The sequence below is a fragment of the Acanthochromis polyacanthus genome, chromosome 13 (genome assembly GCF_021347895.1).
Source record: "Acanthochromis polyacanthus isolate Apoly-LR-REF ecotype Palm Island chromosome 13, KAUST_Apoly_ChrSc, whole genome shotgun sequence".
Taxonomy (NCBI): Eukaryota; Metazoa; Chordata; class Actinopteri; family Pomacentridae; genus Acanthochromis; species Acanthochromis polyacanthus.
Genome location: NC_067125.1, coordinates 38,122,837 through 38,147,119, shown reverse-complemented (window position 1 = coordinate 38,147,119; position 24,283 = coordinate 38,122,837). Strand labels below are relative to the sequence as shown.

Here is a 24,283-nt window from a genome sequence, read left to right as displayed (position 1 = left end):
GGACTGATTAAGGTCTACAGCACTCTTTTCTGTGTGTGTTTTTTTTAGACTGATTCCACTTTATTTGTGTTCCTGGTTTGAAACAGTCTTCTAATTTTGATGTTGTATAATGTCTAAGCTGATTTCACCTTGTAGAAGTACTTTAGGTTGTCTTGACAACAGTGACTAAGACAATATTCATCATAATTAGAGCCACAGCAAATTAGGTTTAACAATGAAATGGAGTATATTGGTACATATGTTGGCCAATAAATGACAAGAATTTAAAGCACAGATATGTCAAAGATACTCAATGGACAAAAGTTTTGGGACACCTGGGACATCCTATATTAAATCCATCCCCATCTCCCTTTTACAGCTGCAGCAGCTTTGGACTCTCAGGAAGGTTTTCCATAAGATTTTACAGCATGTCTATTGGAATTTTTAGCCGTTCATCTCGAAGAGCATTCGTGAACTCAGGCAATGATGTTGAACAAGAAGGCCTCGTGTTGTAGCTCATCTCAACGGTTTCCGATAGGGTTGAGTTCAGAGTTCAGAAACTCATCAAACCAAATCTTTTTGGTCCTTGCTTTGTGCACTGGGGTGTAGTCATGCTGGAACAGAAAAGGGCCTTCCCCAAACTGTTCCCACAAAGTAGGAAACTTTGAAATTGTCTAAAATGTCTTGGTATGCTGAAGCTTTAAGATTTTCCTCCACTGGAACTAAGGAGCCTCAAACAACTCATGAAGAAACAATAATATACTGCCATCCCTCCTTTACCAAACTCTACAATCGGCACATTGCAGTCAGATAGATAACATTCTCCTGGCATCCACCAAACTCAGATTTATTGCTCAGGCTGTCTGACATTCGTCGCTCTATAGAACACATTTCCACGACTCCAAAGTCTTGTGACTGTGAGCTTTACTAGGTTCCATCTGATGCTTGCCGTTGAGTTTGGTGGTTAAAAGCTTTACATGCAGCTGCTTTGCCATGGAAACCCATTTAATTAGGCTAATGGTACAGAGTTTTTGTGGTGGTGTTAATTCCAGAAGAAATTTGGGACTCTGCAGTTTCTGAAGCATCGGAGCATTCAGGATTTTTACGTGCTATGTGTCTCAGCACTCAGCGACCCCAATCTGTGACTTTACGTGGGGGAGTTGCTGCTGTTCCTTAATGCATGCACTTCTCAGCTATACCACTTACAGTTTACTATGGCAGAGAAAAAAACGACACGAAACTGACTTCCTGCAAAGGTGGCATCATAAGACATCCTCACTGAGCTCTTCAGGATGACCTGTTCTTTCACAAATGATTGTAAATGCAGACTGCACAGCTTAATGTGGGATTTTATGCACTTGTGGCAATAGGTCTGAATGAAACACTCGAATGCATTGATTAAGCGATGGGTCCCATGACTTGACTGGGACATACTTACTACATGTTTTGTTTCAACTGTATGAAAATCATCAACATTTTTAAGCTCCTAAACTATTTTTTGTGTATATTTATGTTATAAAACAGATATTGTTTGATATGTCATCATAAGAGTTTATCAGTCTCACATATTAATATCATGTCAAGCTCAAAAATGAATCCATGATCAGACCTCCTGCACACAAACGCTGCCCCACAGTTTGGTCTGTGGCAATCAGGCCAGACTAAAATTTTGAATTGTTTTCACTCTGCTTAAGCAAGCCAGAACAACCTGGTATCTTGCCAGAGTGTCAAAGGCACGGCATTTTGTGTAATTTTCTTTCTGCCCTCTGGTACCCTGACAATTTCTTTTCATTGCGATCACACCATTGATTTGTGGGAGCTCTCTCACAGTTTGCAAATACTGCAGTTATCTGACATTTAAAACCATGTCCATGGTTAAACTTCTTTTTACTTATCAGAGAGTGCAGCCCTGCAAAGTAGTGCAGGTCAGTGTAAATGATATGATGTCCTCTGGCAGGCTCGCTGTTTTAACAAGGTTTGCTTTGGGAGTCAGTCTGATTCAGCTCTCTTGTTGTGTCCATATTAAGCTTGGCATCTCGCACACAGAAAGAGTTGTATACACAATTCGTTTGAGGGCCTTGATTACAGATAAAGATTATCTTGGTAATTGTAAATGATGCAGAGCATAACTTTGTGTATGTTGATGAGGTGCAAAGCATTTAAGATTACACAAAAACAGCTTCAGGAAGTGCTGCATATTCATGTGCACAAGAACAGCTTGAACTCAAATATCATTTAACAAACTCTGAAGATGCACATATACAATATCTGCACTAAAACCATTAGAAAACATTTGTGGATGAATGTGATGCATACAAATATTATTCAACATGACAAATATATTCTTATATAATAATAAAAAAATTACTGTAAGGATAGACCCATAAGAAATTTTTAAAATTTGCCTTGTTAACATGTCCTGATGATGTTTTTCAGTGTACTAGAAGGCCATTATGCACCCAACAAGCAGTCCTCACCACAGCTGAGCATTTCCCATTTTATCATTTAATTATGGTCAAAATGAAACGACTTTCTTGGCAAGAATTACAAAGAAAGACTCTTTTGTGTCAAAGTGACGGCAGATTTCTACAAAGTAATGTCAGTTAATTAAAAATAGAAAATGGTAAATAAGTGAGAGTCCATCCAGGTTTGACTCTGTGTTTTCAAAGCAGTCTGTTGACAGTGTACTGTGTGTTCCAGATAATTATGCAAATGAGATTTTTCATTATTGTGAAGAGGCTTTTTGCTTAATTTTACTAAATCTGCTTTTTTTTACTATTGCAAAGGCCTTATTGTGAGCATTATTTGGTAGTTTTGGAATATTTTTATTATTTAGAGGTGTAATAATCCAATTTTCTAGAATATGACTGTTCCAGATAATTATGCAAGTCAAATAAAAAATAAACAAAGTTCAGTTTTAAAAGTAAACATTACATGTATTTTATACCAACAAGTATATAACATGATAATCTTTATTTTTAAAACAATATTCAACAATGGTATAATAAAAAATAACAATTTTAAACAATATTTAATTGAAAATGTGGTTATCATGTTGATATAACCGCCTTTCTTCTGCAATACTTTTACCAGTCTAGAATCAACTGAGCATGTGAGTTTTTTGATGGTTTTAGAGTCAATGTTCTTGCTTGTGGTCAATATTGCTCTCCAAAGAGTGTCCTTAGAAGAAAACTGGCGGCCATTGGCGTACAAGTCCTGTTTGAGAATTAGCCCAAAGATTCTCTATTGGGTTTAGATCTGGTGAAGCAGGGGGCCATGTCATCAGGCGTTTGTCCTTGAAATTCTTCTTGGCCAGCCACTCTTTTGTGTACTTGGAGGCATGACTTGGCGCATCGTCCTGCATGAAGATGATGCTCTTCTTGTAACTGGCAGGCTTTGATTTGTACCATGGTATAAAATTTTGTTCCAAGAACTTGGTATAATTTTCCGAGTTCATTTTTACTCCTTCTTCTAGAGAAGAAGGAGTAAAAATTAACCTCAGCATGTTTTTTGACTGTGGGAGGAAGGTGGCATCCCTGGAGCAAACCCACGCACACACAGAGAGAACATTCAAACGCCACAGAAAGATCCCAGGCCCAGGACATGAACCGGGGATCTTCTAGTTGTGACACGGTGGTGCTAACAACTGAGTCATTCCTGATATCATCATTGAACAGTTAAAAAGACATTAAAGGGTATTAGGGTAGATTTTGGCAGCGACACAGGGGCTATGTCCCCCTCATTATTCAGAGCTGTGCACAGAGGTCACCAAGCTTACACAGCTGCAGATAAAACACACCACATCATCTGACTAAAGAATGCATGAAGTATCTGTACATTAAAAGTTGCATGATTGATTTAACAGAAATTACTCACATAGCGCATGATTCACATGTGTGCTTCTGCATTTGTCTTTTGGATTTGCATTGTTGTCAGTTAAGTGAATTCATGTAATGTTGTTTGGAGAGAACGCAGTGAATTAGCAAACCTGGAGCACATTAGACATGTAAATAAAACACATTTCCCTTTTTTTATTCAACATGTTTATTGAAATTGGACAGCTACTCAAGTACCAAAAAAGTCTGTTTTCATCATAGAACATTTGCTTAAATATGTTTTTAAAATTTACACTGTATGTAACAGGAAAATTATATATATATTTTTTTATTGCTGTAGGCATATCACTGACCTAAAAGGTCTGGATTCATTGCACCTTAAATTAACAAATTTAAATTTGGTTACAAGACACAGTCTGGGTAACTACGTGGCTTCATTTAGATTTACCAATAACAGGTAGTGTCCTACTTTTCCTACAATAGATACACATTTAAAATAGCAAATGTCATTTATAAAAATAATACGTTTACCATATAATACCAAAATAATGATAATATTTAGTTTTTTTGATGGGACAAAGACTTCCATTTAATGCACTGCCAGCAGGGTAAACCCAACCCAAAGCAAACCAGTCTATACTTCATCTCCTGACTACTAGATATAATCACTTGCATTGCAGGGGTTCTCTTGGTTGGTAGTGGCTAATCATTACTTTTTGGCATTTTGATGTAATATTTTGACAGCACATACAATATAAGCTTTCATTTATTTTATAAGAATAAGCATATACTAACTTAAAAAAAAATCTTTAACTATGAGAGTAATACTGAAGGCTATCCATTAGTTTAAACAAAAAATAAAGTGATTGAGGGAAGACGCCTCCAGATGCACATCAATGATTTTCAATATGCAAACTCATATTTCTTACAAATTATATGTGTAATTATAAACAAATGTATTAATATGTGCCATTAAAAGCTAACTAGATTTTCTTTTACCCAAGTGCAGTTACAATTATTTTACAGATGTGTTCCTCAGAGTGTAGTTAATAAAAGGCAGGACAGGACAGCTGCCACACCTCCTCACCCTGAACGCACCATCATTCATTGAAAAGTTTTGCTCAACCGTTCTTCAGCACTCACAGTTTGCTGTTGACAAAACATAAGTTATTGCACTGTTGGTGAGGAAATGCATCATGTGTGAGTGCAGGCAACAACAAATAAGCTGTAAATTACAACTTCACACTGTTTTAGCTCCAGACCTCCGCCCTCCTCCTCATCTCGATGAAGTTCCTCCTTTTTTTTTTTAGTTTCCCACTGCAAAAAATGTCAACCTGGATAACTCATTTACACTCAGATCTCCAGTTATCTGCCGTGAATCTGTGAATAAATACGTCGTGAAAGATTTTAGACGGGGTTATTTCAAGCAAATCTAAAAATGAAGAATAAACTTTGAAGGATTGTCAGACTGAGTGCATGTGTGTCTGACTGACTGCAGCAGACTGTGGTTTTCTTACAGTGCAGGATCTCCGTCTCTGCCCCTCCTGCATCATTTGCCTCCCCACGCTGCCCGCCGTGCCTCTTTCTCGCTCTGCTGCGCGTCTCGGACAGTTTTTCCAGCGGCTCCGCTTCTGTCAGACTCACCTCAGCTCGGACATCTGCAGCACCGACCACCGGCCATGGCTTTACGGGACACCGGCTCTCTCCTCGTCGGACTTCTGCTCCTCTTCCACACCTGGGGAGGTGAGACAAATTTGAGTTTTGATGGGCACAGAGACGCGCAAAAGCTCCTCAGAAACAAGATGTTTGCCATTAAAGATGTGAAACTGCAGTTTGTGAGCAGCTAATTAAGGTGGGATTCAGAAGCTTCTAAAGGGGCTTTTAAGAGTTAAATAAGTCAACAGTTGCCTGCACAGTAACTTTCCCTTGCAGCATTGCTCTCATATCGTTGTCCAGCTCCTGTGTCAGCTGCAGACACTGAGCAGTCCTCTGCAGCAGCAAACCTGTGTTCACTCTGTGACTTAAAATCCACACAGTAAACAGAGATTTTGCTTCACCTCAGTGTGCAAAATGTGTGTTGCCACTTCCACCCCTCCTTTCTTAATTGCAATGCTTCTCTTTTGCACACTTGGTTTGCTGATTGCTCATTTGCGGTGCATATAAATTGAGGGATTTAAAGTCTGATTAAAATATTTGTGGCACACAGGCTCAGTTTTGTTCACTTGCTGTGAGTAAAACATACCAGGATTGTTGGACACCTTTGCTGTAAAGATTCTCATTGAAATTTCTACTCTGAGACATGGTGATTTATGTTGATGTGTGAAGTTATGGTCAGTTTTAGCAGTTTGTATTTTTAGATGGAGCTGTGGTTGTAGTGAAGGAAGGAGCTCTGCCTCTGCTTTCTGTCGGCTCTCCCCTGTTCCCAGCAGTGATCAAGTGGCTCAGTGCTGCCCAGGCAGCGGTGAATAGCTCGACTTTGTTTCTCACACAGAAACATGCAGTCAAACACATTCCTAGAGTGAGATCCAGCTCTAACTGTGCGACATTACCGTGAGATATTTGCATGAGAGAAGGACAGAATAATCGATTACTCCTATTAAATCAGTCGTGTGACGCTGCTATAAAGAAGGCTGTGAGGTGCAGATGTATGTTTATTTTTAGAAAGCATATCAGTGTAGATTGAGTTATGTGGGTGAGAAGGTCATGGTACCTCGGCTGTCCACAGCACAGCTTCGTTTTAAAGCACTTCTCTCATGTTGGTGTGTCTTTTCTTGTTTGTTTAAACAGGACAGGTCCGCGTGTGTTTTTCCTTCTCAACCCTTCCTCTCTCTGAGCCTCACTTCCCTCCTCTGCTGCCCTCAAACTCCTCTCCCCGCCTTTACCTTTCCTTATCCGTGTTGGTCACTGTTAATGTGAACCTTTCCTACCTCATCACTGTATTGTGCTGATCTCCTGTTTAAGTTCAACCATTGTCTGTGATCTCTTCACACTCACTTTGCTCTTATCAATCCTCTTCCTGTACTTGACCTTCTTTGGCTTCTTTTTTTTCTGCAGTCACCACGAACACATTTCCACTCTTTACTTATTCTTCATCACTTCAAAAATAACGGTTTGACCAGAGAAAGATGTTTAAATCTCATTCAGAAGTTTGTCATTTGACCCTTTTTGGAGAGCTGATTCCACCATGGATTTGAAAATTGGAAATTTCTTGATAAATCTCTGAACAACGCAGGACAAAAATGATCCATTTAAGGTCTGCCAGTAATCCTCAGTTATTTGGTCTATTAATTAATTAATGATGTAGTCCTTATAGTGTGAAAAACATCAGGAAACTACCTGTCACGGTTTTGTTAATTTGATGCCTTGATTCTTCTTTTTTAGTTTCTGATCAACCAACAATCCTGAAAACCAAAGATCTTTAATTTGCTTCCAATTAATACAAGGAAAGGCGGTGTATGTTCACACCTGAGGGGAAACTAAAATGAAACCATTTCATTATTTACCTAAAATGGTGAATGTCTCATTTTAAATGCTAAGTAAAGTTATTTTAATTGAGTTGGATCAACTCCATTTACGAGTGCAAATTTTAGTGCTGGAAAATAAGTTGGATCAGTACAATTATTTGAAATTAGACCAACCCTTGGAAATAAATTCAGTCAACCCTAATAACTTTTGTTGACTCAACGCAACTACCTTACATTGAACCAACAGCATTAATTAATGCTGAATGAAAGATGTTTAATCAATCATATTTAGTATAATGTGTTGATTGACTACCTTAATCTTTAGATGGTGTTGGTTAACGCCCACTCAGACCTGCTGCATCTGCAAAGACACTCCGTTTGAATACGTGCACATGCACGTGGAGATTGAATGAGTGTGATTGTATCTTTGCTAAAGCTTCACCCCCCGATGACATCAGAGGAGAGTCGGACTTGCTGTTTAGCGCTGACCCTCGATAAGGATAGAATTCACTTCCTGTGACATCAGCTAATCAAGCTGGGCCAAAGAGCGGACGTCTTAGACCTCGCTCATTTAAAGGTCAACACTTTCTGCTGCGACTGAGGCGCTGTGACTCGGTTTCATGTGCTCAAAACAACTTCTGCTCTGCAGAAGAAGCAAGCTGGTCGTGGACAATAAATGCCCTTGTTGTGTCTCAACCGCAGCCTAGAAAACTGAGGCCCATAATCTGGCAGAGGATCAGCAGAGCACAGCAGTTAGAAATGGAAGTCCCTAAATTCAGACTTCTCTTGCAGCACATTTTTACTGTGAGGACTGTGACTGTTTGATTTCTGTGCATATGAACAGCCTGTAGTTTGTGCAGGAGGTCAGACATTGTTAGAACATAATGAAGTTTGGAGGTACTGGATCTTCTTTGCCCTGATTTTGCCACTCAGTCTTGCCATAAATATCATATATTCTAAAAGCCTCGTATTTACCTGCTGATGGAAATATTTACGATGCCCTGCAACCATGTCCTTGTCTGGAAAAAGCTTGTCATGGGCGCATGGTGTCTTATCTTTGTCCTGAGCTGTTCATGCTATGTTTATGTGTTCCCATGCAACAGACTCCTCAGGACACCGCAGAGGAAAGGAGCCGTCCTCCGCTGTTTTTGATCTGAGCCGTGACAGTGCAGCATCAGTCTGGAGATGTCTAAAATTGTTTTAGTGAATTTATGGTTGTTAGGATTAGTAAAACATAGTCCAGATCCCCAGTGAATCCTGGAAAAGAAACAGAACGAGGGCTAATTTTAGTATGAATATTACAGCACAGTGGAATCGTATAGGAGGTGACTAAATAATGCTTAAAACTGTTTTAAAACGAGAAAATCCTGTACAAATATCTTGATTGAGTGTTTGTATTCATAGTTTGTTTTTTTAAAAAGCTGCTAATGGACCTGTTGATGTGAACTTGTCAGTACAGGCTATATGACCTGCAAAAATAAGACAAATTGAAAAGTGAATGGTGATTTAAATGGAGCCTGGGCTTTCTCCCATCTCTTTTGTGTTTGTGGGTCACTGATTGTCCTGTTTACACCCACCTGTGACTCAAAGCAGCCACAGCCTTAACTGTGCAAAACTTTAACGATAAAGACAAAAAGAAAATTAGCTAAAGAGACCAAAATTGATGTCGTCCCAGACTGTTACCACTCATTTCCAATGTGACGCGGGACATTTTAACATGGGGGTCTATGGAAACGGATTCACATTTGGAGCCATCCTTTAGTAGACATTCGAGCAACTGCAGTTTAGGCTTTATTTTTAGGCCCCCGAGGTTGTTTCTTGGGTGTAACATGTGACTGACTTTGGCTTTTCAAGACTTCTCCTTCTGTGCATTGGATGCACTGCTTTAGCAGGTCAACATTTCAGGTCATTTATAAATCGTTGTTGTCTCCTGTCTGTGGTCTTCATCTGCATCATGTCTTAAAAGAATCTACTGTAATGCGGTTTATTCTTATCCTATAATCCAAACAACTCTGATTGCTACAACTCAGCAAGCTGTTTATATGTCGACTTTAAAGGAATTGCATTCAGAATAAGAACCAGAAATGCTTGTTTTCAAGTGTTTTGATGCAGTGTAGAATCTCCCAGCTGAACCATATAATGGGCTGAATCTCTACACGTGGGAGCACGAGTTGTAGAAGCCAAAGGTTTCCTTTTACTGTTTGATCTTCCTATTGATGCGAATAACATCCATTATCACCATTACCTGGGTCAATAGAGCAGACCAGCGATGGAGAGGGTGGGGGTCTGTTTCTACCGGAGGAGGCTTCCACGACTTTGTGCTGTTGTCATCGAGGCCATTTTGTTTGCTGAGTAGCAGCAAATGATTGTTTGTATAATGTAGCCAGCAAAGAAACATTGTGCAGTCAAACCTTGTTGAATGATATCTTAATATCAACACTTTCTGTTGTTACAGCGAACGCTTTAACTTGTGTTTACAGTTTGAAGGGAAGGAAGGAAGTTGATATCAGTCGTATCTGAATAGGGTAAAATGCAATCTTTTGTCAACATTTTCTGCCGAAGAAAAATACCATTTGTCTTGAATATCTGCAAGGAAAGCAATTTCACAACTGGCACAACTGGATTAGTTCGAGAAAAATCTGATTTGTTTCAAAGCTTCTTGCAACATTTTTCATCACACATGGATTTCACGAGAAACGCACCCTCAGCGATGCCCAACAGAAAGCCTCAACAGCACAGCGGCCAAGTCTGCAGATGTGCAGTGAGGTGTTTCATCTGTAAGTCATACTGGTCAGCTTCAGTGTACTCTGATGAATGGCTCTATATTTGACTGCAGGGCAAATCCATTCATACCAGGCTGTCTAGAAATCACCTCAGCTACACAACATCTGAACATCCAGCTCTCCTCCGACTGTAACCGCTTACTCCTGCTTACGGCCTTTTGAAGTTCCCTGATCAGACGGACAGCTGCGTACACCTGGTGTCTTCACAGCCCTGACAACACACTCCCACTCACAAAGACACATACAGACACACGACTTAACGACCTGTTGTCATCACGTGTTATTTTTGTTAAAGCGGGGTTACTGTTTCACTGTGGGTGTCACAGACAGACTGTGGAGTCTGGCTGTCTCAGACGTGTGCAGTTTAAAGTGTTTAGTTCCTGATTGTGACCGCTGTCTTTACGGTGGCTCAGGCCTCACCTTGTGTTGTGTTGTAAACGAAACACCGTCCAATCTGGAGAGCCAATAAATCCAGCTGCAAACAGTCTGTGCGAAAAGGTTGGTAGCTCTAATATTTACATAGTTAATAAAATAAGCAAACTAAGATTGAAGAGAGTCCTTGTGCTGCTCAAATGGTTGCTCGAAAGGGAATCATTGGATTTGTCTGGTTTCTCTCTGTAGTATGATGCTGTAAAGTCTTGACCTTACTGTGTGAAGTGTCTTGAGATGACTTATATTGTGAACTGGCACTATATAAATATAACTGAATTGAACTGAGCCATACAGAAATTAATTTTAACCCTTTGAAACCCAAAACCTGCCGGCGGGTTTGAAATACATGTAATTGCTTTAAAAAATTGCCAGAATTACATAATTTATAGCAGAGCCAGAAACTGTACAAACAAAAAAATAGGATTCTCAACTCTCCGGTTGTTTTTAAGCTTTTTTTGTGACATTCTGGGAAATGTAACTAAATCTAAGATTAAAATCTTGTCTCATTAAAATTTTCCAAAAATTGACTATTTGCTCTCACTAGATTCTGTAAAATACTTAAATTCTGCACTCCTCGGTGTGACCCAAATGCTGTTAGTTACTCAGCTGTGGTCAACAGTCTTATGACAAAAATTCAGGGACTTTTTGGCTGAACTGAGCTAAACTGCAGACTCTGTTTACACAGAGCAGATAGGAGACAAACATGAAAACAAATTAAAAATGTAAGTAGAATCCAGAAGGTGCTTGTGGTTAAGAGCATTAAATGGTAACACAGTAAAGTCCTGTTACTCCTCTGCTGGTAGAATATACACATTACTATTGCTTATATTACTAGTTGGTTGGTTTGCTCTTTGTTAATGTGCGTAGAGGTCTAACGACTAATAATTTCAGCTCTGATTATGCAGCAAACTTATAATTTCCTACAGAATTTTAATTGAGTTTACTGTATTGCACTGTAGCTCAGACATTTTGGCACAAAGTTGATCAAAAACCCAAAATTTGACAAGTGAGGTGTCACAATGCATGAAAGTAAAGACTTGGCTCCTCGGTATTTTGCCTTTATCAGACTGTTGATGGTAGACAGAGGCAGAAAGCGTGTAGTAAGTCCATATGGTGACATGGGACAGTGAGCAAGCTACATGCAGACTCAATATGTTGGAATCTTTATTATTTTTTGCAAAAAATGATACTTTTTGTAATGCACAATGTCTACCCATTTAGACACAGATGGTCTTCTTATTTATAAAGTCAGTAGTTGTATCTGAAATGGACAAATATTGAAGATTTTATTAATTCCCTGTTGTCACATGGAAGCAGTCAGAGCAGATTAATACATCTACAGATATTAGCTTAAAAAAAGTTAATTCAAAACTCTGGTGTAAATAGAAGCACTTTGTGAAAAGTTTCAGACTAATGAGCTCAAAAAACAGAAGCTGCTGTGACTGGATCTGCTGCTTGAGCCCTCAGACATCCGAAATCTGAGCCGAAACGGAACAAGCTCACCATTAAACCTGTATGACCTGGGTCATAAAAACTGCTTTAAGTTTGTGTGACTCTGGGAAAGCAGAGGAACTGTCATTAAAGTGACATATCGCTTTAATTTCTTTCAGCGACCTCAGACCTTTTTTATTGGTGTGCGAGAGCTTAAGAGGCCGGTTAGGTGGTGCGTAGAAAGTCACGGGACGAAGGGTTTTGTTTCATCTGCGGGACTCATTTTCTTACTTTTTTAAGTTTTAAAACAGTCTGTAGCAATCAATCTGACACACTGAGTTCAGACCAGACTTCAAGTGCAGCAGGACACTTAATGTGATGCTTTTATATGTAATTTTTAGGTCATGATCTGTTTAATGAGGTTGGCTTTGAAGTGGAGAGAAGTGAAATCTATTCTTTCAGGTCAGTCCATTATCAAAATGGACTCAGTTCTTTCTAGCAATTATAAATAAGATAATTGTTCTTTCTATCCCTCCTGATTATGTTCTGCACACTGAGTGCACTGTGGTTGCTGTAATGAATGCAACTCTGCTCTGTGGGATGGTTTGCTGAGTTACAGTTGGGTCATGGCTGAAATAACAAACCAAAGCGTTCTGTTGTATCAGCCCTGAAATGCACTGAAGCCCTCCTGTGAGGTTTTTTTGTCTGTAGACAAATTGAGAAAACTGTCATCAGCCAAAAACATCCACACCATTTGGTATGTCATGGAGGAAACGTCTGTGCTTATGTAAGAGGTGGAGAAGAACCAGTGTTTGGTCAAGATCTGCGTAAAAGATTGTTCTAATTACATTGTATTTAACTTTTTATTTAAACTGTCTCCTCCAGCAGTGCAAACGATAGCGAAAGATGCTGGCAGTGTTGTGTTTTTCTTCCCCACAAGTATGCTGTTTGGGTTTTTGGTATGTCTTTCTGCCTCACTCTGTTACACAAAAGCATTAACAATTATGGGTTTGTGTTTGGCCACAGCGGTCTGTATCGCTCCTAAAAAGTGGACTGATGGGATATTTGTCCAAGAATAGATACAAGGAAGAGAACGGGTGGTGATTGTTGTGTTCTGTATCTTTACAGTCATTAATTAAGAGCCCAGACAGTGGTGTTAATAAGTCAGTGCACATTAGGGTAGCAGCTGCACAAACAAACAAGACGATGTTGGCAGCTTTTAGTTACAACTCTGAATTTATTGGGGCTAAAAAGAAACTCATTGCTTTGATTTACACTCATTCCAGAGAATATTTTACTGTTAGGGTGTAATTTTACCAATCTTACATGAAATCTTTCCAGGATTAAGAGTAAACATCTTCATCCGTTTACTCCATTTGTTTTCATCATGAAGTACAGAATTGTGCAGAACAATTGTACAGTAATTCTTATGGATACTGATTTGTCAAAGTCATACAACATACAGATAAATGTACAGTTTCACTTACAGCAGAGATGCAGAGATAAACTAGCAACTTAAATTCAACATGTGGTCACCATTAGGGCTGAACTGTTTGTGGGAAATATCTGATTGCAATTTTTCTGAGAGATATTGCAATTGGATTTGCGATAAAATTCCTTAAAGTCCTGCTTCAGTTCAATATTCACCGTGGATAGATTTAACACATGATAGAGCATTACTTCATGAGATGCCATCAAAAGCTTGACTGATTTTACCAAAGCATTGACACGACAGTTTGGGTCAGACCTCTTGCATAATGTTTCATCGAAATTGCGTTTTTTCCAGATTTAGTAATTGCATTGTTTTGAAATTGCAATTTAAAATCGATTCATTGTTCACTTGTTGGTCACAAAAAGAGCTAAAAGCTGCAGCAATGAAAGATAATTCTGGTTGTTACAAGAATCAAAGATGGAGCATTCATTCGCAGTGACACGTTTTTGTTTATGTGTAGTTTGAATGTCATTTTCAAGTGTTGCATCGGTCAAACACTTGTTTTTCTTGAAAAAGCTCCAGTAATTTTCTTCTCATTCTGGGTCAGAGGTTGCGTCGTGACCCTCAGCTGTTCCTTCTTGTCAGTCACACTGACTCCGATGTCACAGTGGCGGTTTTACATGATTCTTCGGCTTTAAGAAGTAATTAACATTCTTAGGCGTTGCAGGGTTTTCACCAAAATGTTGAAATCGACACTGTTCCCTCTGCCAGATGGGACATGTGATGGTTGATATATGGGCCATGTGTGTACTATAAAATGTTTCCTAGCCAGAATTCAATAACTTAAGTGACATTGTGTAACTCATTCTTTGCTTAATTTGTAAGAAAATAAAGTCATTTATTTCCCAACATACCACAAAACCTCCACACTGACATGACGAGCATAAACCATTGTGTTGCGTCTCCACAGCTGGACAAAATACTTTTGATTCGTAACTCTTCTTTGAGGATATTGTCAGCGCGTCTGTAGTTACTACTCTGCTGTGAGTAACCTGAAACCTGAGATGGAAATAATCAACGAGATGTGTGTGCAGCATCCTGGAAAGAGCCGCCTCGAAGTCCTGAATGAAGACATTTTGGCTGCAGCGCCTCCACTCTTGTTCTCGTCTCCAGATCTGCTTTCATTGATCAGATATTGTTTGCGCCAGACTAATTAAGGAATAAAATGTGGTGAGATTTTATGAGCCAAATTAAATTCTGCTCTGATAACGCAGTACCGTGCCAAGATCTGAGAAACTGCACAGTCAGAGCTGCAAGCTCAAATAGTCAACCTGCACACACAGTGACATGCAGAAGTGTGTTCAGAACATCTACTAATGTCAGTGGATAGGTGATGAGAAGATGAACTGATTTCCAAAAGTTAAAGATGCATTCTAGTCAGCATGTTCTGCAAGTTTATTGTATTATAGAAAAGAAGGGACCGCCATGAAAACGTTTCCCAAAAGAGACTCTCAGATAACTGTTATCGAGGTCTCAGGCCTCAGTCAGCTTTTTAAGGTTATTACTTGTTCAGTTAAGGCCAGATGAAGCAAATATCAAAGCATTATATAAAAACAGCCATCAGCTCTTTTAGGCTTAAAAAAATCAGAGGGAACTGTGTGAATACAGCAAAGCTTTTACAGATACAGCTTCCCTCATGTTGCAATGTCATTAAGAAATAACAAGAATGATGGCGGTCAAGTTGTGGTGTGAAAGAAAAAGCTTGTGACAGTGGAGTGCACAGCAGATCAGCACACCAACACCTGCACTAATACATAAGAATTAAAATCTTTCCTGTGTCCTCACCATGAAATTCAGCATCAGAAGTTTGTGAATGTAAAACTCAACAAGGCTGAGGAATTCTGGAAACAAATAAGAAGAGGTATGCTTGTCCAAAAAGGTGCAGAAAAGAATACATTTCCAACTTTTAAGCACAGGGTGGATTGATCATGCTTTGTTTCTGCAGTATTGACCAGGAGTTTTCAAGCTGTTGCTTGATACTGGAGACAGAGGCAGATGTACTGCTTCAGAACTAATAGCCACTTTATCTGAGTAATGAATGAATTAGCCATTTAAACATGTTTTATGCATATGCAGGTCCATTAGTAGACCTATAGTAGAGAGGACATAAAGGATAAGATAAGGCATGTGTGTGACAGGGCTGCACAGTGGGTAGTGGTTAGCACTTTCGCCTTGCAGCAAGAAGATCCCCGGTTAAACCCTGGGTTGGGCCTGGGATCTTCCTCCCACAGTCCAAAAATATGCTGAGGTTAATTGATAACTCTAAACTGTCCGTAGGTGTGAATGTAAGTGTGATTGTCTGTCTGTATATGTAGCCCTGTGACAGACTGGTGACCTGTCCAGGGTGTCCCCTGCCTTCACCTGAGTCAGCTGGGATAGACTCCAGCACCCCCAGGAAACTTCCAGCAATTCTTTCTCTATATAGAACGTTATAAGTGCCTGTCAGTGTTTTTTGTTTCTCAAAAATATTACCAAAGCAGAGTAGCTTTTAGCTTGAGTATCCACAGAGCTACAGACCATCCAGGCAGTGAATATGTGACCCTGGAAAGCATCAATAAGACGTTAAAGCAGCAGAATCCAAAACAGGATGTTAAAACAAAGCCAGATCCTGAGGAAATGGTATCTGATTCTGATAAGATGGGACCAAGTCCAAAAAAAGATGGGCTTGAATTGTCCAATGTATGAGATGTGGTTTCCAGACTTCACTGTGAGCCACGCTTTCAAAGCTGAAGGAGTACACCTGAAAAAAAAACACCTCTCTCTGTGGGATTGATTTTATCTATCATGATGTGTAGAGTCTAGTGTGTTTAAGAGATGGCAGGAGAAAAAGAGGCATGTGGTTTTGATTTGTGATTTCTCAGGGATGCCTTTGGGTTTGAAAGGCATGTTATTTTAAAAAAAATTTCCAAAATTGCACCACTTATCAGTTCCAGAAACTGTAGAAATGGAACAAATCATTAGATTTTCAACTTTCTAATGACTCTTGAACTAATAATCTGTGATGTGTGATTATATCGAGAAACGTAAACCAAATCTAAGCTTACAAGTGTTACATTCCAGCAAAATAACTTTTTTCATGTCTTATTTAAAAATTTGATACAAATAGCTTGTTTGTTCTGATTTGATTTTGTGAAATACACAAAATTGTGCACTCCTTAGTGAAACATGACAAGCTATTAGTGAGTCGACTGCTGTCAACAGTCACGTGACAAAAATTCAGGGACTTTTTGGCTGAACTGCAGGCAGTGTTTACACAGAGCAGAGAGTGTGGAAACAAACTGTAAATGTAAGTAGTTAAATATAAAGTGTTAAAATATAAATATGCTGTTCTACTTTTCCAGTACTGGTAACAACTGCACTTGGAGAAATTTGTGCGTGTTGATTACAGGTTTTCTCCATTTTTGCAAAATGAATAAACAAATGACATGCAACTTTTGTCTTTCTTTTTTCAATGATTTTTAAAAAAATATTTACTGCATTGAAGACATTTTTTATTTAGTTTATCTTTTTGCCATGGTTGCACTGCTTCCATAAAGGTGCAGGAATTTATGTTGTGTAAGTAAAAAAATGTGACCGGAGCAGAAATCGCAGACTTGTGAGGATTAAATGAATCGTTGTACATTCTAGAAAGCTTTGAAAATCTTATTTAATTGGTTTGAATAAAGATCATTGATCAGTAGCCATGGCTGCAGAGGAATGTAGTCAAATGACATCATCTCTGTCACAGGCTGCTCCTCTGGTTTCTCTTTTTCTTTCTAAAGGCGATTTATGTGCTGCTCCACCTCTTATATCAGCTCCGAGGTCAAACACACACAGAGCTTCTCTGTCCCTGTGCTAAGTTTTACCAGTGTGTGAAAAACACAGAGGCTGAGAGGCTTCTCCTGTTGCTGCTGGCCTCTTTTACTTTTTAAAGTCATGGAGATGAGACTGTAGTGCTGCGTGTTTACCAGTGACAGCAGCTTATAACTGCAGAGAGGCAGCTGAAACTGATAAATAAACCATCATCTGTCCTCCTGTGCCTCTTGTTCAGGGAAGTAACCAAAGTTATATTAGGAGGGAGCAGTTAAGTCTGGATAATTAGTCTGTGGTGTGCTGATGGGACTAGGAAGTGAGTCTCTCCTTAGACATGGGCTTTATTTAGTGACATGAGAAAAAGAGCAGCTAAAGCTTCAGACTCAAAGGGCTCAAACTGCTGTTGGTCTTCTATGATATTCTAGCACATAAGTACAGTAGAGCTGAGAGCTGAGAGCTCAATGCATTGTAACATAACAACACACCCTGGTTTGACAAGTGCAACTTTTAGAAAAAATACACAAAAAAAGGGAAATTTAACACAAGAAGTAATCTTACACTGCAAATTCAAGCCACACAACCAAAAGCAGAAATGCTGCATGGAATAAAATTAAGATAAAAAAAACTAAGTGAAAAAGCCAAAGTACAAATACGATGTTATGGATGATCTGTGGTTTTGTAACTTATTTAGGCTACACCCATCCTGCAAAAATAGCTGAATCATGCAATCAAAATGTAAAATCTTTAGTAAATGTACTTCATCTTAACTCGTGTGTGTTTTGTTGTGCTTTATGCATTTTTTTTGTTTTGGTAAATGTGAATTTAAATTTGAGGCATTTCCTTTTCTCTTTGAAATACCACTCATGCATGTTTCAAATTGATGAAGGTTTGTCTGTTATTTGCTTGCATTTTGTCTGTTTGTGTATGTTTTTGTGAGTCTTGCTCATTCTCACATCCAACATAGAGATGTGCTACAAAGACCAGACAGATTCTTGCAAATGTTTGAGCTCTACAACTACAAAGCTGGAGCTGCTCAGATTCTGCTTCATCCTTGGATCTGAAGTCTCTCCTGGGACAAGTGGAGACAAGAGGCCTGTTGGGTTCTCTGTCTTTCCTCTGTTAGTTCAACAGCCTCCTTAATAATAGATGTTGTTTTTGTGAAATAATGCTCTGTGCTGATCTAATGCACATTAGGATCCTTTTAACCTAATGCAACCTATCAGCCCTGAGACCGTGCAGCTGACTCCACAGAGCAGACTGCTGTGTGTGGGCAGTGGCTTCAATGTTTAGTTACAGCAGGTCACAGTTGCTAGTTAAATCTGACGGTTTGCTCTTTTCTCAGGCTTAAGTGTTGGTCTAAGTGATCATTTTGGCCTATATATGTGTTCTTTCTCTCTTAATGGGGTATTTCTGCAAGTTTTAGTTAAAACATCAGTTCTATTTATCCAGTTACTTCATTTCTTTTGATCAAAGTTTTTCTTATCTGATGATACTGAAGCATTTTCTCTATTTGGGTCACATCAGACCTCCAAGATGTAGAATAAGATTGGACTCGGTTTCATTCATTTCATTTTCTTCACTTCAGCCTTTTACAAGTAGGAACAGCTGATGCAGATCGAAGAGATCATTGTTTTTATCTCTCTGGATGTATGTGGGACAGTTTAAATCGACCTTGTTATTTGTGCTGCGATAAATAGGAAAAGCTTTTGGCAAAGTAAATCATGTGAACAAGGGATGAGTCCACATCAACACTGGTGCTGCTTTTGTGTCAGACCCTGAGATGACGTTGATGAGTGTGGTTAAAAGCACGTTCCTTCGGGCAGTTTGCACACGTCCCATTTCAGACATGAATCCTCTCCTGCTGCAGTGGAGGTTTGTACTTGTGCAGTAGAAGCCTTAAGTGGTGCCCTTACCTCTATGATGATGTATTTACCCACCGAAACAGGATGTTGTGTCTGAATGCAACGCACTAACAAATCAATTATTCATTCATTCATTCACTAACATCAGCTGTTGTGAGTTGTCAAGTTATGCAAATACTTGCAAGTTGTAAACACGGGAATCTCTGCCTCACACCCATCCGTCTCCTATGATGTGAACATAGGCGTGAGTTTAGCACTGAAAATGCACTTTTTTTTTGATGAAGTAACCATTTTCCATAATGTTAAAGAGCCCATTATATGAGTATTTAACTCTTCCAGCACACTAAATACATTAGAATGTGTTTAATTTTGAGTTTTTATTTTAAAATCCAAAATGCTTTTGAGTGCTATGGCTGGACTCAGTGTCGATGCATCGACTGCTAATGTGTCAGGAAAACAAATGATGCTCGTAACAAATCCTTGTTATATAGAGAGGCTATAGCATCTCATCTACACCTTTAAAATTTACAATTTGAAATTGTAATTAAAGTAGTTCCTTTCTTTGTACATGATCAAAAACAGTGCAAAGTTTTAATTTCTCCAGGAATCCTGTGTTGTGTCCACCCAGGGTGTTTGGCACACATGAGGAATAATCACATTAAAACGGTACAACAGCAATCTGTAAGTAGCTGCTGTATCCTGTAAACAGTGCGGCTAAATGGTCTGCACTTATAAAGCACTTTTCTGCATTAATGGTGCTCAAAGCTTTTCATGTGTTTCTCAATCACTCATTCACACACACATTTACACACCAGTAGTGACAGAGCCGCCATGTAAGGAGCCCGACGCATGTCTATTGTAGAATGAAAGAACCGTGTGCATGTTCACCGTATGCTTTTAGAGTCCATGATGGTCAGAACAGTGGATCAAGGTCGATTACAGCATTTTTTTTAAAATCTATGCTCGATCCTTTGCTTGCATCAGCTGTTACACAGGTGTCAGAAGGGAGACTAAAAGTTGTGGAAAAATGATATTTTGAATTAAATACACCATACTCTGGTCAGAGGACATTAAGCGTCACAGTTGTCTCTGTCATGGTGCCCATTGTAAGCTGTCCAGAGTCTCAGTGACCGTTTCCTCCTGTCACTGCGGTGTTTCATTCTCTGACATGTATGTAAAACAGAATACAGGTTTTTATTACCTCGATGCAAAGTTTCAATGATTGCCCAACTTCATAGCAAGTTTTTTGATCTTGATATACACTCAATGGATTCAGCAGATACTAAATATTAAATGACTCTAATCAGGACATCTCTAGTCTGTGCACACAAATGCAGAGAGCTTGAATTAGTCAAGAGATCATTTGTTTTTGTAACACTGACACTTTAACAGAGCTGAGTATATTATCATTATTTTTTTCTTCATGTTTGTTTTTATTAATAATGACTGGAAATCCAAGCAGGAGGTGATGTGCAATAGCCTAGCCGTGCTAGACCCAGGTCTGAAGACACAAGGGTCTAGGAACTCTCGACAGGGAGGGAGGCGGGCTAAAAGGTTGTCTATCAAATCACTCTGCAGCAATTGGGTATGTATACAACCAATCAGTGCGACGAATAGGCTGACGTAGTTCCTAGAGCGCCGGAAATCAGAGGATGCGGGAGTTCGGTGAAGCCTTATTTATACAGTCAATGGGTGAAGCTCAAGTATATTACAGACATGTTAACAGAAAGATTATTCAGAGTCGGTGCTAATGGAGCTCAACGACTGTTGTCGTTTTTGTTGTCGACCCTGGCAGAGAATTAAATTCGTTGCTGTGGGTTGTCTAGCACGGCTAGGCTAGTTGTTTCCGGTTGTTTCTGTCAGAATCGCCGCGCCTCTGTCGTCACTTAGTTATGCCCGCCTTCTGACTCTACACTTCATGGTGATTCATCGGCCAGTTTTAGGAGCATCCAACTTCGAGCCTTATGGAGGGTAACTGGACCCACCCTGGCAGAGAATTAAATTCGTTGCCGTGGGTTGTCTAGCACGGCTAGGCTAGTTGTTTCCGGTTGTTTCTGTCAGAATCGCCGCGCCTCTGTCGTCACTTAGTTATGCCCGCCTTCTGACTCTACACTTCATGGTGATTCATCGGCCAGTTTTAGGAGCATCCAACCTCGAGCCTTATGGAGGGTAACTAGACCCACCCTGGCAGAGAATTAAATTCGTTGCCGTGGGTTGTCTCGCGCGGCTAGGCTAGATGTGCAGCAGATTTGCACCCAAATTACTCAACAATTGTGTAATTTTAGCACGATTCACCTGAACACAAAGGAAGCAAAGGTGCTGTGAAAGAGCAGAAAACAACTTTATATTTCATTTTTGAGTTCTAATACCCTAAGTGAATGGGTAAAAGGCTTTGAGTATGTGTGTTTGAATGCGTGTGTCTGCAATCTATCTTTAGCCATAATATGCCAGCAGCAATGCACATCTCATACTTGTGAAGCCATGTCATGAGACCTCTCTCTCTTTCTCCCTCCCTCCCTCTCCATGTTTCTGTATCGTCACAATCAGCACTGAACAAAAATACTGTCCCTGTTGGCCTTTCCCATACTTCCAAACAGCTTGAGTTATTTTATTTCTGACTGCTCATGGAGTGGCTGATATGGAGACCATTTTGCAGTCTGGGACGTGGGAAAGAGGATGGAGGGGGCGTTTGTACCACCATGGGAGCAGGCATGAGGAAATGGCCCACAGAGATCCAGTCTAACACACACATATGGACACACAGTAACACAAGTAGGCATAGATTTGTGCGACTGTGAGACTGTTTCGACAATGTTTTCTTTAATATTATGGGAGTTGCGGAGTTAGACATGGGAAGATGACCTCATCCCACGTGAAGTCAGAAGTCATATACTGAACACATTTTTTTATGTGTGTCTGTGTGTGTGGGCACAGCGAAATAGCTGAGTGTGGAAACTCAGAGTAAAGGGGAGTAGGTCCTGTTGCAAAGTAGTTATCAAAAAGCTAAAGGAAGAGGGTGAACTCACTTTGAAGTGTAGCTGCTGAGAGAAGACCAAAGAGCTGCTTATCAAAGAGGGATTAGCCTCGGGTCAGAGGAACCTGCGCTGCTTCTCGTAGCTGAAGGCCTGAGCTCGCATCTTACAGCTGTGGTCAGAGACAGAAGAGGAGTTTTTAGCACTTGCAGCTGTCTTCTTTTCCCCGGGCTTTCACTGAAAACCATAAAACAATGCTGCACAGCATGTGGGGTGAAGCATAAAATTAAAGACTTTTTCACTCCAGATATTTTTTACTTGTTAACCAGAAGTGTAATTAATACCATTTTAATTGTTATTGTCATTATTATTGCTATTATTATTCTTATTGCTGCAGCAGAGACAATATTACTAGAATTAATTTCACTTGTGTTTTTCCTTTAGTGAAAAGCATTCACTGATCTGTAGACGATCAGTGGATCCAGTGTTTCCAGAGGTCTGTGCTATGAAGCAGCGTTTTGGTTGGTGAGGTAGATCCAGGTTTAACTCAGGGTTAATACAGTGGCTGACCTCTAACCGGGGTGCATCACCATGCTAACTTATGCAGTACACCTTACCTCCAGAGTGGATTATGCTTGAGATCAGCTCAGCATGTATAAAAGTTCTGCCTTCTGACCAACCTTTGGAGCCTCGATGTGCAGATAGTGAGAATGCCTCTTAGAGGAAAAGAGCTTTTAGCATCTAAACCCTTTTCTATCCTCACCAAGTATAGATATAAGAGATAGAGATTCTCAGTGAAGCACATTCCAAACTTGCTTCATTTTTTTTAACCCGTTGACAGCAAGCAGTTTATAAAGAAATTTTATTTTTCTGTATGACTTTACACAGTGTTATAATCTCAAAACAGAGGCTGATAAAGCCCTAAAACCTTGTATTTGTTGACCTGATAAGATTTGTAGTCAGCCTACGTATCAGTTTGATCAATGTTTTAATATTTGTTCTTTACTCTAAGACTGTTTAAGAAATAAGGTGAAAATGGTCTTTTAGGCTGTAAGAATAGGCAGCATGTTAACCCATAACAGTTTTACAACTGTGAGTAAAATATGAGTAAAATAAGTTGTCAAATTCAAACCATGTTGAGGCTTATCTCACATTCAAGTTCATTGTCAGTGTAGCAGGAGTTGTCCAGTATTGACAGAATTGTTAAAAATACATTTACTATACAAATCGGTTTAAGTGGACGGAAACCTGTTTTTCCAAATAGGAACATGGCAAAAAATATTGAGGAACCCCTGGCATTAAGTTCAGAGAAAACATACAGAAATGCTTTTTATAGCAGTTGTACAATTGGGTGATAAAATGAGACATTTAATCAATAAATTGAATGATTATTTTGATGAATTTTACTTTAGTGTGTCAGATTCAAATTGCAATGAAGAAATGAAAATACAAATTTCAGTTTCAAGAACAGATTCCAAGTTGTGTGGTGGCAGCAGAAATCTCAGTGGTGGATGTCACATGTTTGAGTGAACTTAAATTTAAATTCACCGTGCAGCTTCATTCTTCCATTGGTGGTCAATCATTGGTCTACTAGATCTACCGGACACTAATTGCTTGATCTTTGGCACCTTAATGCTACTTCTTGAGGGAAACAAAAGCATTTTTTTAAATTTCCAACATCCTTTAAACCTGCTTCTCTTCCCTCCTCTGACCTGAGCTGGACCACCACAGCCGCTGTCAGAGGGGACCTGTCTGGAGCCTCATTACCGTGCTGTTGTGACAGTTGTGAGTCAGCAGAGCCCCCCGTGAACGCTGGAGTCTGGCGTGTTGAGAACTGAGCCAGGTCTGGCCCCGGCTGATCTCTGCAACAGGTGGTCCGTTGAAACGGAATATAACGTCAGATCAGCAGGAGAAATCAGAGAGCAAAGTGGCTCCCTCCCCACCTCCCCTGCTGTGTGGTCCACTCTGATCCTCTCCACTGTATTTACATTCTTTGCATCCTTCGTCTCCTCTGCCTTTTGGAAATCGTTAATTCTGACTGCACGTTGGGTGGACGCTGCCAGCATTCGGCTCCAGAGCCCCGGGGATGTGTGTGCGTGTTTTAGGGAAAGTGTCTGGCAGGTCAGTGTGACAAGTTGACCTTGTTTTCTCTGAGGCATCGTGGGAATGTGCAGTTTGGTTGCTGCAGCTGCCACCGTCCGTCTCTTTGTCTCTGCACGCAGCAATTAAAGCATCACCTG

The 24,283-nt window shown here is 39.7% G+C and overlaps 1 protein-coding gene across 5 annotated transcripts in view; it reads left to right on the top strand.

Annotated features, from left to right (window-relative positions):
* The first annotated feature begins 5,366 nt into the window (after positions 1-5,366).
* Positions 5,367-24,283, top strand: part of mcamb (melanoma cell adhesion molecule b) — a 57,101-nt gene continuing 38,184 nt past the window's right edge. For all 5 annotated transcript variants that reach the window (XM_022200960.2, XM_022200958.2, XM_022200957.2 and 2 more), the window contains exon 1: positions 5,367-5,558. In XM_022200960.2, coding sequence (XP_022056652.2) covers positions 5,495-5,558 — 64 coding nt within the window. In that variant the 5' untranslated portion in view covers positions 5,367-5,494. The remainder of the gene's footprint in view (positions 5,559-24,283) is intronic.